The sequence below is a fragment of the Mya arenaria genome, chromosome 1 (assembly GCF_026914265.1).
Source record: "Mya arenaria isolate MELC-2E11 chromosome 1, ASM2691426v1".
Taxonomy (NCBI): Eukaryota; Metazoa; Mollusca; class Bivalvia; order Myida; family Myidae; genus Mya; species Mya arenaria.
In genome coordinates this window covers 57,289,591-57,307,160 of record NC_069122.1, presented here as the reverse complement: position 1 = coordinate 57,307,160, position 17,570 = coordinate 57,289,591, and the positions used below count along the sequence as shown (strand labels likewise).

Genomic DNA, 17,570 nt, shown 5'->3' with positions numbered 1-17,570 from the left:
TACAGACAAACGCGTCTTCAAGCCCGTACTACGGGTTTCAGAGAGTGCAAGCCAAATGACCCAAACGTGTTTAAAAATGTGTACCGCGAAACACCACCCTCTGAAGTATTCAGTACTTTATCGCCCTCGAATACTGCGTAACATATTCCCATAATGGGATGACAATTTACGACGATCTCTTTAATTCTGTCAATGACCAGGTCTACAGAATCACATTCTGCTTTTTGAAAATTCAATTGATTATTATTACTTGTATCTAATGTGAAATTAATTTATAATTAATATAACTAGATAAAAGGGAAAAGCCGGATTGCCTTTTTCAATTGCATTCCACGTCATCTAAGGTCAGAGACAGCTGAAAATACGCGTCGAAATAAGAGGGATATCAACATGAAGAAAACGTCACATTAATACTTAGATGAAGCTAATGCTTCCCATGAGTTCGATTTAAAACGCATTCATATCTATACATGAACTACAATATTACGGCGAAACGGTTTACATAGAGTTTTCTAGTAGAGACTACTTCCTCGTTTTTAGTTTGTCAGTATTTCGGAGAAACAATATCGGGATATTGGGCATAGCATGATGGTTTTTGTTTTTGACTTCGAAGTGAAAAGACGTTTATCGTACCCATATAACGTTCAATATAATCATTGAAACATGAAGCACATGTTGTCAGAACTCTTGTGCACTATCCTCCCATTTACCTATTTACCGGTTGTCCAGTTAGCGCAGTGGTTAGCGTACTCACTTCTCACCTAAGCGACTCGGGTTCGATTTCCGGCATGGGCGCATGTGAGTTTGGTTCGTGGTCACCAAGCCGGACAAGTGGATTTTCTCCGGGTTGTCCGGTTTCCCCCACAACACAAGACCGCACTCTCGTGTAAAATCGTGCCGACGAGAGTGATAAGTATTATGTTGCAATAACTTGTTTCACAATCGGTGTAAAATAAATATGTGAAATTTACAATGTGTATAAAGGTGGTGGGTAACTGAATAAAATGGCGAGTTCATTATCGCAATATCTATCTTGAACTATTTGTCTCACTATGTTATACTAGTATATCATTTTAATACAGTCGACAGTACATATATTCCCCTCCCTCCTCATTTCGAGTAAAGATTGTGTATTAACTTATTAAGGCATCCATTCTACCTACTAGTATTAAACTGAACACACATACTTTTATCTCTGTAATTGCCAAATTCAATACCCAAATAGTAATCAATACATTGGAAGTATGATGCTTGAACAAGATCTAACCTTGGATCTGCACAATGCAAAATGTTTAGAGGGAATAGCTTTACCAATGCCTATTGCTTGAATCTGCACTTCGCACGTTCACATTTGTGGATAATATTTGTGAGAGAGCACGCACGATTTAAACCGAAACTGTGTTATTGCCATGCTATTCACATGAGTGCTTTGCTTTTAGAACTTTTATTGCAGACAATTTATTATTCCCTGTCTTAACGAACCTTGAGTTATTGTCATTTCATGGAAAAGATGTTATAAAGATAAGAGAAGTTAATATATATTAACTTCGATATATGGCTTGTCGCCAAATTAAATAGACTAGAAGAGCTGCACCTGCAGTATTGGGAACATTCGAAACATCATATTTTATTTGTTTTTGTCGAGTTTTGATTTATTGTTTTATATACTGAGATGATGTAGGCTACATTATTTTGTAATATATTCACTGAAGGCTGTAGCCGGTGCTATAAAAGCTTGCTTGTTTCTTTTGTTCTTTTATATTCTTGTTATGTTTGCAATTTTAAAAGAGGTTATGATATGAAATCGTTTTAATATACAACCAGATTATATCTTTGTTTAGCTTGGACTTTTATGCATGATGTACTATATCAGTACAAGTGTACCGTACGTTATATTTCATGCAGTCTACAGTGTAGATTAATGATACAATATACACTCAAAGTGTATAGACATTTTTTTTGTTATTTTGTGCTGGTAATAATGTCATCCCGGGTATGCGAATACGTGTTCTTTTGTTGTGTTAAATTCTAGAGGTTGCATTGTCGATAACGTTATATGTTTATATTTTGTTGGATATATAAATATGGGACGTATATACTTTTTTGCACGAAAAAATACACATCATTTTAGAATACATACTATTCTTTTGGTTTCTTATAATCCACGTATTGTCGATCCAATGGTTTATGTAAAAACAATTCTGGCTATTTACTTGTTTGCTTCTTTCGCATCGGAATTCAAATTTATTCTTTATTATACAACAACACGCATAATTCGTTCCTTAAAGAAGAAACTAAAGGTACGAAGCATGCAGAACTTAAAGTATGTAAGAAACTATAGGTTCCCATAGTTGTATCATTCACATCTGAAACTTCATTCATATTTCAGGTTTGCTCAGTGAACAGTGTTTGCTGACCTAGATGGCCGAATTACTTAATGCGACATCGACGTAGAACAACTGTTTTACAAACGTAACGTGACTCAAATCGGGTAGCTTGCAAATCATCTTGAATACAAAATGACACCTGTCATTAGTAGCTGTTATTTGTTTTACACTTTTCGGACAAACTTATTGGACCGATCGGCGTCAGCGGCACATAGCAACATAAAATAAGTGACTCGCTGGTTTTCAGATTTAACTGCGATATACTTGCATATGCAGCTTATTTCAAATGTGTTCTCGTATGTGCTGCAGAAACCGCTGCTTAAATGATCCAACATCTGCTTGTGACCGTTGCGCGGGAGCGTGGGGAGGATGCTCGCAATTGCCGTACAGAGACAATAAAATAAAGCATCCTATACCAATCTAATGGAAAACCAAGTGAAATGCTCGAATATTTTTCATGTTTTATTGAAGGAATAGTAGCCTAGTCGCCATTATAATGAACTTGCTGCCATAAACTTATGTTCTCGTCGATGTTAGCAATTTATTTCGCCTTCTTTATGTCGAGTACAAATACAGGTGCATCCAATATCCCTGCTGTCGTTTAAAATGCTCCATATTGTATATTTTTAAGTATATTTTATTGTTGATGTGAATTGTATTTTTATACTTTTTTTGTATAACTTTATGGATGATTAAGGCTTTTTTTTATGTACTTTTATTTTGTATCGCATGTCTATAAACAAAAAAACCCCATAAGATATTAAAATAAGATTTTAAAGCGAAAGTATTAGTAGTTTCACGTGAATTAGCATTCCTAATCTTGTTAATTATAGTATTTTCATTTAGTGCATCAAAGAACACCGTTTATCGGTTGCTATGCTTTAATAGTTATATAGTGCATGTAACAAAATTTAACTCACAATTGTAGTTAAATGATAATGCAGGCTAACTTCTGATGTGCCATACAATTACAAAATAAATAAAGTTCAATTTGTTTTTAAACTATTTTACTAATGACATGTTCTATACTTAGAAAGTCCTTCTGAAAGAAAAGGGAATAAACCATCTGGTTAACCTATAATACAGTTGTCTAAATACAAGTGTTATATCACAAAAAGACAAAAAGAAAAAGAAACTAACGTACAAGGAATTCGACTAACCAAAAAACAACAACAATGAGCTGACCAAACTGTTTTGCTACATTCTTATACTTGATTATGAATAAACCTGAATACATAACACACAGTTGCCAAAGAGCATAAAAGTTAACACGAAATGTCCGATTACATTGGTAAAATAATTATACTTAATATAAGAAATACAATCAATAATAAACGCACAATAAAGGGTATACGTAGTCGCAGTTTATTGTGTCCCAACATTACAGAATACAACTCGAAATTTCTGTAATGTACTTTCTTGTACTAAAAGTCAAATGTGACTATTTCTAGACCGTTATGCGCAAACGATGTTTGTATAACATATAGTAACATCACCATAATATTTATCCTTATGTGTTCTTTGTTAAAGTATTGGGCACTTTGGTTTTCCGGATGGCTGTTTCTTCGGTTTCGGTTTCTTACCGTCTGTATTTTCTGATGGTTTTTCGACAACAGGGATGTCCGTTAAGACAGGCTTCAGCATTTGGATCGACCTTGGATTAGCTTGATCTACTGAGAAGTTGGCTTGTTGGTAAATGTCCAACCAGACATTGTACTCTGCTACAAGTTGCTTATAGTATGTGTTGTTTTCTGATAATTCGGCCTTAGCCCTTTCTATTTCTTGTAACTTCAATTCCAGATTTTGAATGTATTGCGACCCAATTCTCATAAGCCCATGAATCTCAAACTTTTCAATGGACTCTAGCGCCCTCTTTCTGACTGACTCTTCCTTTGGAGTTATATTTGGAATCTGCACTAATGTACGTGGAAGGCGAAGTAACTGTCGTTGAACTTCATCGTCTGAAAAGAATGATATTTGTGAAATAAGCCATTGTTTTTCACATTTACGCGATGTGATATAAGAAGTATGTATCCATGGACTACTTAGTTTCTCACATTCATCAAAATCATCGTGTTTCCTGTTAAGGCGTATTGTCTGATTTAAATATATAGTTAAAAAGCCTCCGAAAATAATCCATTAACCGTACCAGTTTTGTCCTTAACCATTTCGTAAACTTGTTGCTCTTCGTCGACCTTTGAATCCATATATTCCTGCAAGGCAGCTCTTGTCTGTAGATATAGTATTATTGCAGTAATTTGCAGTATCTTATCATAATGATTCGCCATATATTTGAATTGCAATTCATGAAGGTGATGAATGCTTTAGCATAAATAACAATTTTAACAATATTAAAACAGGAAAATAAAATCATCAAAAACGTATATATTGAAAAGGAAGGAATACAATACTTGGAATTGCTCTTAAAAGATTGCTAAAGTTAAATATCATATCACCTATTTACCTTTGATCCATGGTAACTTTCCTGCTTTGTGAATTCATCAGCAAGATTGTCGATGTCTTCAATGTATTCGTTGTAACCATGCGCATGTGCATACTTTTTCTCTTTGATTTTCCGTTGAATTTCCATGTCCAGTTTTTTTATCGACCTTCTACTTCTTTCAATGGAGTTTCTTTCCATCATTGACTTGAATAGTTCCAAATGTTTTTCGAAACATTCCTAAAATATAGGAGAAAACGCTTGCAAAGAAACATTGTTAAGCACTAACCAACTTTAATGATTATCCTTTTCAACACTTTCAACATATGTACTTTGAGTAAGATGAAACTGACACATTAGCCAAAACTCAATCTTGGTTTACTATAGTGTTTCCCAAACAGAGCCAACAAAACTTTACTACGCAAACTCTTCATCTATAGCCTTATCAGTTCTAAGATCCCCAAACACAAATGCCTACTTACTGCCGCTTTTCTGTGAAATATATCCCCGTCATCTACCACAACTAATTCTCGCAATTTCTTTACAGCCACTTCCATGCAATCATTGTGATATATTTCAAGTCCTTTCTCATTTGGCATGTGTTTATTCATTTTCTTTTTCATTTCTTCTTGATAGCATTCTGACGCTTTCTGTACTGCAAACTGATTTTCCTCGTAAGCCATCAGTTTCATAGCATCGTTTAAACACGGTGCCGTGTTTTCCTTCACGGAATTCATGTAGCTAATTATCAGCGTTCTCAGCACTTAAATTAGACAAACACTTGTTGAATAAACATTTACAGTGTTCCCATTTATGAAATAATGTTGATGCATTTAAGTATGTTGTTATTAAAGTAATTTAAGAATCTGAGGGCTTATTTGTTAAATAATAATCAATATATAGATACAATAAGTTGAGCTGTTTTCCTTTCCTTAACATCAGAAACTCGCCCTAACGATTATAACTTGATCATTCAATTCAACTGAAGATTAAACTAAGAGGGACAGTGTTGCCTTCAAAGATAGGAATACAAATTTGATCGGGAATTTACTTACTTCTTCCATTTACAGGCTTTCCTGATATGAGTTTCTTTGGGCTACATTCGCAAAGGTATTGGTGCAAGTCGTTAACCCGCTGCAGAAAATCGGACTCAATCTTTGAATCCGGCATAGATTCCAATTGGTCGGGCCTCGTGCATGGGATGGGGATGTCAAAGCATGTCCTTCTCTTGAAATATCTTCGAATAAGACGCCTTGGTTCGTTAAATTTATTAACACTATCCGATTTCCCCTTCTTGTACATTAATCGCTGTTCAAGGAATACCTCTTTCGATATATCGGATTCGAGTCCAAAATCTCGTAAAACAAGAACCAAATTCGGAAAAAAGAAGTCAAGGAAACTGTCGTCTTCACTTGCACCTTTTGCAACCGTCACATTAGAATGAACCACTTTAAGAAACCTGTAATTTTAGAAAACAGATGAAGATGTTTACTATTATGGTAACAATGAATAGTGTCTATTTTGTCAAATATTATTCTAACTGCGGTAAACTCTTTGTTTGCAGTGGCTCAAATAACTCACAAGAAACTCCCTGACCTATGTTTACTTCACGAGCATATACTCTCCAGATGTAATTTTCACGTTTGTATTTTTATTTGTTATTAATGAGGCAAATCCAAAGTTTGAGCCACTTCAAGTATTATAAGGAAACCAGTTGGCCGAATGCAACAACCAGTTAAGCGCCTGTAGCAAAACAATCAAGAAAATCATTTGTCGCAAAAGAATGAAACTGACTGACATAAAATATCATATTAAAACCGATGAATCAAGCGTCATCGGTCTTAAAAAATGTGTTCTGACTTGAACCATGTTAATATAACGTAAAATCTAACTTTTAAGGAATACGAATGTCATTAAAACAAACGTAACCGCCCTCTTATCTTTCTTCCATCAATTATTTGACAGGAAAAACGTTAAACATGATAATTTGAAATTCCTTACCGGAACTTGCTGATGTGTGATGCGTCAAATACGCCTTTTGTATTGTAGACAAGTACATTGCAAAGCAATGTTGCAATGAGGAATATCCAAGTGTCTTCCTGAATATCAACCTGCAAATTAGGTTTATGTTCTTTGTATAAATGGCAATAAATGCAGCCTGCACTCCTTATGGAATTGAAGCGGTTGATTGGTTATTAAGTGCGTCACAAAATAGCGATTAATTCAATTTATGTTTTGTATTTTCGGAATATGAACTTGTTTGTGTTAAAGAAAATATAAAGATGTTGTTGCTATAAAAAAGCATCTACCTAAAATACAATTTATTACATCAATCGTAAATTGAATATGTTGAATATTTGTTTCAGATCTTTTTCATGTGTAGAACTCAATTTGAAAAGGTTGAATACATCAGTATAACCCTCATAAAGAGTTCAATTATCATTGAAACACAGTCGAATCACTGTGCTGAACGCGGAAAGTTTCGTTGATTGAAACTTTTTGAACAGCACTCAAACCTGTTTAAAAGATAAATTTTAAACATATGCGCCTTTGTTGAATTTCGAAATAGTGATGTTTTCACATAAGTTCGGAAGCACGATAATCCATTCAGCATTTTCTTCAATCATCGCCGGAATGGAAACTGTCCAAACCGCATAAAGAACTAAGATCAATGAAACAAACCTTTTCTGGATCATCGATGCCCTCCGTATCGAGAAAAACAATAACTTTCCCTTCTTGAGTCGGATGAGGTCTGCACATGATCCATATGCCTTGTGTGTGTGCATTAACTGAATGCCCAACATTGAAACATTCTCCTGAAACTATAAATATGTTTAATTCAATCAATGTGTATCAAATTGAGACAATTTAAAATGGGCAAAATTTCGCAATGCATGTCGTTCAATTAGGGCTAAAATATTTATAAATGAGTTGGTTACAAGTTTGGCCTTATTTGCAACACATGGATAAACTATATCGATTGTAAACATAAATAAATGATTATCATAAGACTTATAAGAAATACATATAAATCTATGATTCGTAGTTGTCAAAGACAAAGAAACTGAACTCTACTTGTTTCCGTTCCGTTTTATATAGAACTTATTGTTTATGAAATACAGGAATAACATATTTCAGTTCGTAAATGTATACGATAACGATGACTACATAGTACTTAAATTGTATTCCTTCTTCTGGGTGACATTTACATTCGTGTTTATAACGAAGTTCATTTTGTCTTTGGCAGAATTGGACGAAATATTCAAAATAGTGACTTAATAAATACCAAATTTCAATATTTACAAGTACAAAAACAAATGAATAAAGTATGATTTGAAAACGCCTTGTCGCACTTGTCGCGCAGTGCTTACTTAAACTCCGTTCAAATACAGCAAATTGTTTTGTCATCTGATTTAAGCAGGGCTATTACACTGAAATCTATTAGAAGTGATGGATTTTAAAATTGCTAAAGCATCTACCACATAAGACATACTATATATTTTTCACATATACTTTAAGCGGGGGTACTTCAGAGAGGACTAAAGTATGTTTTGGAGATTTGCGTAGTAGCGTTCACAAAGAGAATATGTTTTGTACGACCTTTGTGGGACAATATGTCAAGGCTGTCGATCCAAAGAATGACAGTCGTATAATTATCTCGCAGGAAGGGCGTTATATGGAGAAACATTTCATAGGGCATTCATTCGACTGTCGTTTGTTTGTCGTAGGAAAATGAGCTTCTAAATAAGCCAGTGATTGTCTGTTGTAGACATTTTGTATACCTGTTTTACGATATATGTGACAGGGACCGTAGGTTACATACACAATATGTGTCGTTTGACTGTCATGGCAAATAGGTAAAATCTGACAAAGTTGAAATCGAATAATTATATCACGACAGTCGCAGACAGAATGTATGTAGGATTGTCGAGGTTTTGACGTTGAACAATCGATGGACAATCTTAGGAAATCCCTACGAATCTAATGACCTTAAATGACCTTACATGACCCCTTATTTGAATAAAGTCATATGCTCATCGTAGGATATCTTACAACATAGCAATGGGCCTGTCATTGAGATTTACATTCGAGACTTGATTTATTTTCAAAACTGTACGCATACGTCATCATTTTCCGTTGCAAAAATCCCCAAAAGACACACCCTCGATTGTCTTGGGAATTTCCTTATTTTGATTTAGTATTCATTATTTCCCACTGTATTAGAACTCCCTACATTAACTGGAGAACAAAAGATAAATATAAATTGTGGACGTTCGCCATTTTTCTGACCTAGACGACCTACTTATTAAATCTTAACAATACTCGTACACTCAACATCTAATTAAGTATCCTTTTCTTTCCATAATAATAGTTTCACAGCTAAATAATTCTTACTCACCACCACACTTCTGTACAAGGCGACTTAGTAGGTACGACTTTCCAGTCCTCAGGCATCCAGCGACAGCTATGACACATAATGGCTCCTCAATTTGGCGAAGTTCCTCAAGGGTATCATGGTTGTAAGACAGTGTGTTTCCTTCTCCAGCATCGGTTTTGACGATCAGTGGTAATGGTCTCTCGAACAATGAGAGTTTGTACCTAGAATGACATGTTGCGATGTTGGCGTTTTGTTATGCACTTCCTGATAAGGTGCGTGTTTCTATCATTTATGGAGTAGCTTGCATAACTTCATATGCGTTACATTTGGACAACATTGCCCTATTAGTCATTTTTAATTAAAAAACCGACTTAATCAAAGACGATTTTGATGAATCAATCCTATCACTTCATTGAAAAATAGCCTTTCAGATTACTTATCGAAGTATCTAATAAAAAGTTAATTCAAACTTTTTTCTCGAAAATCACCGATTTCTGTTTCTTCGTGAACTACTTACTTGTCTGCGACATTTACACTAACAGCATTGGCACTGAAATAAGAAAAGGAGGAAATCGACTTCGTAGTTGAATCAAGATGCACTAGTCGGTCAATTTGCAAACGTGTTTTTGCCAATTTTAGAACTGCCGTAAATGTGTTATCAAAAACAGTTTAAATATTGTGTTGCTACAATTCATTTCATTCTCAGAGCAATATTAATTAATTAATATATTTCAATTCATTGTTTTATATGGCGTTTGTATGCATAGTTCATTATGACAAACATACCCGGCCTCTTTATTACCACATGCCTCATGTTAGGGTACCGGAGCTTTCCTTACAAGTATGATGTAATATTAAATTTGCAAAGTGATAAAACAGATTCATTAATGCTATGTCATGTATGAGTTCGTTACCTGCAGAGTCTTACGCACACTTTCATTACTCGGCACTGAATGTCCATGCTATAGCTAGCTATCGTGTCAAGTTTGTGAAGCGTTTTTATGTTTACAATACTTTTAATATATAGTTCATGACTTTTAAATCGCAACTTGACCTTATAATGAAATATACAAAAAAGTGAAATGAATATTTTTTGGTCTAATGCACCGCATTGGAACCCGTTCATACTTTGCCTTTTAAATCACCTCGTATACACTCTAACTTCGATATTTATGGCTTATGTGGAAAACTGATAACGACTCACCGATCAAATATATCGTTAAATGCAGCGTACCATATGATAGGACGCAGTTTACCCCGTTCAAAACTGCTGTAAAGGTTTGATTGATTGTTATTCAATGAGAGTTCCGTAACAAGAAAGAGAATTGAAATCCTATTTTTCAGTGATAATTATAAATTTGAAGTAGAATTAACGTGTCCAATACACTGTATTAGATTTTGTACATTGACGTATAGTTTATATGTTTGTATATTGGTAAAATACTTCTGCGTTTGAATAGAAAACCTTGTTCAATACAAGTCCCCGTCCTTGGCGAAAATGCTATCTTATAGCTATGATGAAACAAGAGCATGTCTGAACATGCACATTATTGAAGTGTTTGGAGATCTACTTCAAGCCAATTGAACTTCAAGAACTACTTTAGGTAAGAGAATAAAAAGACTCAATGAGTTACGTGTTATTGAGTGCAATCGAGATTGAGATCAATGAGATGTCAGAAAAACACTTTGAAATTTACGATTAAAATAAGTCACATGTTTAAAAAAAAATCCAAGGTTAAGGGCACCCGGATAAATCATTAGCTAGTAAACATTGCAACAACATACAACATATCTGACTTGAAGATGACTTGAAGCCGAAGTCATTATATATCTCCGTCTTCTGTTACGGTAGCATATTTGAAAATAACACAGGTAAAACTAAAGAAACTTCTTGCAAGCCCATCACCCTAAAACATTACCAAAGTCTGTTAATAAATAAGCACAAGGATGAAAACAAGGAAGCACTTCACGAGAGACTCAAATATGTCACAAATCACGAAAATATCGTTATTGGTATTTTTTTCGTAAATGCATTAACACGGTCATTGAAAACTAAGCTATAATCAACGGGGAATTAAAACCAATAAGGAGCGTACCTCACGCTTGCTTTACCAAATTATAATTTCTCCAACTGTCATCATTATTTAACGGTAAGTGGTAATGGTTCCTCAAATATTGCAAGTTTGTTCATATTGTGATTTGTTTCATGTTACTTTGGGAGATTTTGAGTAATTTGATATTATATTAACTGCATACTGTTTACGAATTAATCTATATGAGTGATGCACGAGTTCTGTACTTTTTTGGACGACTTAAGGATAAAATATTTACGTGCCAGAACGAGTGAATATATTTTCAAATGAATGCAATAAATGTTTATTCATGCTCTTCTAACGGAAGGAAACGGTTTTTTATGTTCAATTCATATAATTTAAAAAAAAACAAACAAACAACGATAACCTAGTTATAGCAAGTTCTACATTCCCAGCGTTTGCACTGAAATATAACCATAGGAACTTTAACAGTAAGCATGTTTTTATTTGTCAAACCATACCCAGTATTTCCATCTCCACTCGAGGCTAGCACTGTACGTATAGTTGTAGCTGGAACTTTGCTGCAATAAAAGATTAAAACACAACAATTTCATTTCATCATGTGCAATAATTTTGGAACGCAACATTCACGTCAGTTACAATCATGCGTATATACAACTCTACATTCACGTCAGATACCATCATGTGTATATACAACTCAACATTCACGTCAGTTACCATCATGTGTATATACAACTCTACATTCACGTCAGATACCATCATGTGTATATACAACTCTACATTCACGTCAGATACCATCATGTGTATATACAACTCTACATTCACGTCAGTTACCATCATGTGTATATACAACTCAACATTCACGACAGTTACCATCATGTGTATATACAACTCTATATTCACGCCAGATACCATCATGTGTATATACAACTCAACATTCACGTCAGTTACCATCATGTGTATATACAACTCAACATTCACGACAGATACCATCATGTGTATATACAACTCAACATTCACGTCAGATACCATCATGTGTATATACAACTCTACAATCACGTCAGATACCATCATGTGTATATACAACTCTACATTCACGTCAGTTACCATCATGTGTATATACAACTCAACATTCACGTCAGTTACCATCATATGTATATACAACTCTACATTCACGACAGATACCATCATGTGTATATACAACTCTACATTCATGCAAGATACCATCATGTGTATATACAACTCTACATTCACGTCAGTTACAATCATGTGTATATACAACTCAACATTTACGTCAGTTACCATCATGTGTATATACAACTCTACATTCATGCAAGATACCATCATGTGTATATACAACTCTACATTCACGTCAGTTACCATCATGTGTATATACAACTCAACATTCACGTCAGTTACCATCATGTGTATATACAACTCAACATTCACGTCAGTTACCATCATGTGTATATACAACTCAACATTCACGTCAGTTACCATCATGTGTATATACAACTCAACATTCACGTCAGTTACCATCATATGTATATACAACTCAACATTCACGTCAGTCGTTTAATTCCCTTAACGACAAGGGTACGTTTATGATAAATAATACAAAACATTCTAGTAAATTTACATTTACACTTTACTGACCGTACCAAGGCGGAACCTAACAATTCTAGATAAACATACCAATTATTTTTTTATATATATATGTAGTATTTATGCACTGTGCTGTTTGTAGAGTTTTGTACTGTTCTATGTTTCTTGTTTGTGATTTTGTGTTCTATGTCTTTGGCGTTTGGCCATTGCCACTAAACCGGGTTTATGTTTAAACATTTTGCTACTGAGCATGTTTCTGTAGCTTTTTGCATAAATATCCATGAAGTAATCGTGCACCATCACTTAGTTCACTTAAATTTCAAACGGGGAAAACGCATGGTATATTCTTTACCTTGCTTTTATTGAAGTAAACGTGTCTGCGGAGTTTAAACGTTTGTGCCATTAGTTTATTGCCCAGCCTTGTGCCTCTGAACAGTGTGTAGTTTTTTTTGATTACTGAGTATTTTCATTATATCACGAACAATATTGTCATTGAAATGAGTATGTTATATCGTTTTACGTGAGTACTAGTTTGAGAATCGAAAAATTAGTATATGGGTAGTACGGAATCATATCGTGCAGCCCAATGAAATCTGTTTCATTATTTTTTACTACTTGAATTTAACTTTGTAGGCAGTCCTTTTTTATCAATATTTAGAACCCGCTGCGGTATGTCAGTTTACCTAGTAAAGAGAGATAGCGGCTACGACTGAAGTATTTGTAATCCCTCTCAACAAATTAAACAAATATGTATTGAATAAAAAACCATCATAAGGTCTGATTGTTTGATTTAAATATAGTGGTATGTTTGTGTTTGTAACTAGCACATACTATTCATCAGAGTGGTTTATATTGTGGAAATACTTTTGTTTCTTTTCTTTTCGATAATTATTAAATATTGAAAAGAAAACGCATATAACATAGCGTAAAACACCTACATAAATTTAGATAACAACGATCTGATCGATCTCTATTGAAAAGTGCCTCAAGAAGAAAATAACTCGCCCAAATCACACACTTTGACAATAAAAATATTAGTTTGCATATTTAAGTGCAGATTTATATATTCAAATGTATTGAGTGCCATTTCATGTTTATTCAGTTGTGTACACATTCATAATTATACTGCATTGCAATGATAAAATAAGAGGAATGTTAAAAAACCCCGCGTATATGCAGTAGGACACAAATGATCGCAATCAAAATCATTAAAATCAATGTTTGCGTATTTAAATGGCCTTCACAGGTTTGTCCCATTGTGTTTTGTCTGATTGAAATTCATTGTTAGCTATTGGAAAACATTTAAGAATATTATTTAAATACGTAATAAGACAAAAGAGTCATCTTACGATACAATATGTACCGATTTTGCAATCGATAACGTATCAGTATTAATTTTGGGTCAAAAATGGTGCTTTTTAGTCTAGAGCTAATTCGTTACGGCGACGACCGATCGGATGTGATGAATGTCTGAGTCAAGGCTCTTAGCCTCCATGTGGATATTCCTTATATCCGGATGAAGGTGGCGCGCACAGAGTACGGTCGATCTCTCATTTAGCCGGCTGCTCACGTGCTTTGTCATTTCTCAGTTGAAAAATGTTGTATCTCATTTAGCATACGCATCGACAGTCGCATATATCGGTTTATTTTCGATATACATGTACCCACTACGCAATACCTCGTATAGCTGAATTAAAAACAATATGACAAATGAAATGCTTAAGTAATAAAAGAATGTATACATTACCCTCCTTCTCCCTGAAACTTTTTGATTCGTTCCTGCACATCCATTATTACCTTGAAAGAAAAATGTTATTCAAATATAAAGTTATCAGTATCGAAACAGGGAAAGAAACTCATAAAGCTAGGAAGTCTAGAGGATGATATTCTATTATAAAACGTACAGGTACGTACTTTGTAATCTAGTACGCAAACGAATATAAACATTGAGCAAGCTGTTAGCTGTAATAGCAACGTATTAAATACAATCTAAAGTGCATTAATGGCAGATCCGGTCAAGGCACTAGGAACTTGTTGCAAGAAAACGTTTTGAGGCATTCATCAGTCATTTTAACCGAATAAAAGTAGCAAACATTTGTTGACACATACGAAAGTAAATCAATCCGAGTAGCACAAATTAATGCATAAAATATACATATACAATTGTAGCAAATGGCTCGTTACGGCAACATGCATTATTAAGCATTCATTTATGTGACGTAGGCGCCGTTCTGCAGCTTAATGATTAAACATTCAAACAATGTTTTACATGTTCTTCGACATTAGTTTTTTAAGGTTGGATACAGTTTGTTTTTGTGTGATATCCAGGGGTGGATCCAGGGTTTGATGTTAGAGGGTGCATAACCTAGTGGTGGAGCCTTTTGACTTGCGCCCTATCCTCAGAATCAAAATTATTTGGTTAACAGTGTTGACATGGGGTTTGAGGGTACTCTTGCGAAGAAAATGTTAACAATTTTTGTCCGAAATGGTACATTTTGGGACTACTTCTTTACTCTTTTTTTCCAATATTGAAATAAAAAGTAATCTTGGGCGATTTATAGGGCCTGGATCCGCTTGTGATATCAGTTAAACGTCAATAAATAAGTTTTTATTAGGATACATAGAAGGTAGGAGAGAGCATATAACACATTGCTTGTACGTGTATTTTTACGTGTAAACTACCTTTTGCGCTCTGCATAAATCCAAGTAAACGCACTTGGTACTGGTTTCAAAAGGAGCAGCCAAGTAACATGTTAAATTTGCGATTTACCTCATAAAGTTTTAAAAAGGGCCAGATGTGGCAACAATAACATCACGAAATAAGTGTTTCACGCGTGATCTGGTGAGCATACCGGTATTTGTGAAAAAGTACAAGCAACATTTGAGGCTAATGGAACTATTATTTGCAAGGGTAGTGAGGCGTACAAGTACGAGCACACACAACTTTTCGTGACGTATCATATTTTTTACACACTGTTTACATTGTAACAAAGTCTGTATAAAGAAACCAAAAAACATGCTAGCTCATGCTAAGTGTTTTAACTTCAAATAAATTCTAGCATCAGCCGCAATAGACTCTCGAAATTAATGTTCAACAAAATGAGTTAACGTACATCATTTCATTGGTTAAAACAGTCAGAGGTTAATTAAGGTGCTTACCGGTATAAAATAATCGTACAACACATGCACAATCAAATGTTCTCCATACTAAATGCACATACTCTTCTTATCGTTTTAGATTGGCGACAGTTACTTTGAGTAACACTTCTCTTATCTTTATTATCCTTTTTCCATGAATTAAAAAACCCTGTTCCGTTCGTTACGATTCTCATAACACTTAACCAAAGATTTATAATTCACTATAAAGATTGTGATTCATTTTTTTACCATCAATTGTCTGCAATAAACTCTATACGCAAAGCATTCGTTAATTCACATTTAATCATTAAAGTAAATTCGTGAACTTTTTTTTTTGTAGTTAGTGCTACTTTATAATGACATACATATCGTTAAACTTTGTTAAACTTCAGGGTGCAGGTAACAATATTCGTTAGGCTGTAGTCGGCATCCGAAAGTGTCGTTTTGAGCTGCAATCAACCTAACGTGATATTTTCCACTTTCACAAGGTTTTACAAAAATCTTGAAGATAAATACATACATGCAGTAGCTGTACTCAATGGAAATAAATAGAATTTAGGGTAAACCATTACATACAAAATATCTAGTTGTGTAGTACATTATAGCCCGGCCAATAAAATGACTTATTTAACAAAGTGTCTATAGTTTATTGTCGTTTCGGACATTGCCTTGTGTCCTTAAACACAGTTTTATTATTATTTATTTTATTTATTTATTTTTTTGGGGGTGGGGGGCTTGTCCCTCTATTTTTCACTGTATTATAAATGATATATGTGTTTTTGTTTCAGTGGCCAATGACAACTTAAAAACATGTATTGAGTAACAACTTAAAGAAGGTGACGCGCGCAAATGTTCTCGCCATCTCATTCAGTTCAGGACGCCTTCTACGATTACTAGTATATTTAAATGAGTGATTCAAAGCTGGACAACAGACCATATTATATCCTTTTAACCGTTTCGCCGAAGTACGTTGGTTTATCATGTCAAATAGTTACATACAATTATGAGGGAAGGAAATACAAACGTGAAAACATTCTCTTGCAGAATATAATATGAACCGTTTGGGCATAGTTTGTTAGTACGTCTTCTTGAATATTGATACACATATATTTGATGGGTTCCTGGGCAGTTTCTCTTTGATTAAAACTGATAGTGTACAGTAAAAATGTGAGCGACCTTGTCAAATCATGATTTTCAAAGGACATGGAACCACAATCAACTATATCGATAGAGGCTGAAATCACATAGATTTGCTGATTTATGTGAGCTCGACTTCGGCCAGTCCATTTTAACACTCCACGTCGTTTAAAGTTTTTCTTAAAATGTGATCGTTTTCTTTTCTAATTCAAAGTAGTATCTGTGGAGTTAAGCTATGGGAACGATTTGGGGAATTTCTGAGGCCTAAATGCCCACACTACTGACAGTTGTGTATCTTCAGCTATCTCTGATCTAAGATGATGGGAACTGCTGTTGAACAATACAATTAGGGTTTGATATCTTTCCCTTCGATTGTATAAAATCAATGCACATTACGTAAGAGTATTACTTAAGACTAACCAACTTTTAGG

General features: G+C 34.4%; 1 protein-coding gene across 1 annotated transcript; it reads right to left on the bottom strand.

Annotated features, from left to right (window-relative positions):
• Positions 1–3,607: 3,607 nt before the first annotated feature.
• LOC128232562 (guanylate-binding protein 1-like) lies at positions 3,608–16,134 on the bottom strand. Its single transcript, XM_052946204.1, has 12 exons — positions 16,024–16,134; positions 14,612–14,661; positions 11,760–11,819; positions 9,723–9,755; positions 9,227–9,426; positions 7,510–7,649; positions 6,829–6,938; positions 5,883–6,286; positions 5,310–5,590; positions 4,852–5,067; positions 4,537–4,618; positions 3,608–4,348 (listed from the first exon to the last, which is right to left on the bottom strand). The coding sequence occupies exons 2-12, from the start codon at positions 14,653–14,655 to the stop codon at positions 3,912–3,914; spliced, it is 2,007 nt and encodes a 668-aa protein (XP_052802164.1). The 5' UTR covers positions 14,656–14,661; positions 16,024–16,134; the 3' UTR covers positions 3,608–3,911.
• Positions 16,135–17,570: the final 1,436 nt, after the last annotated feature.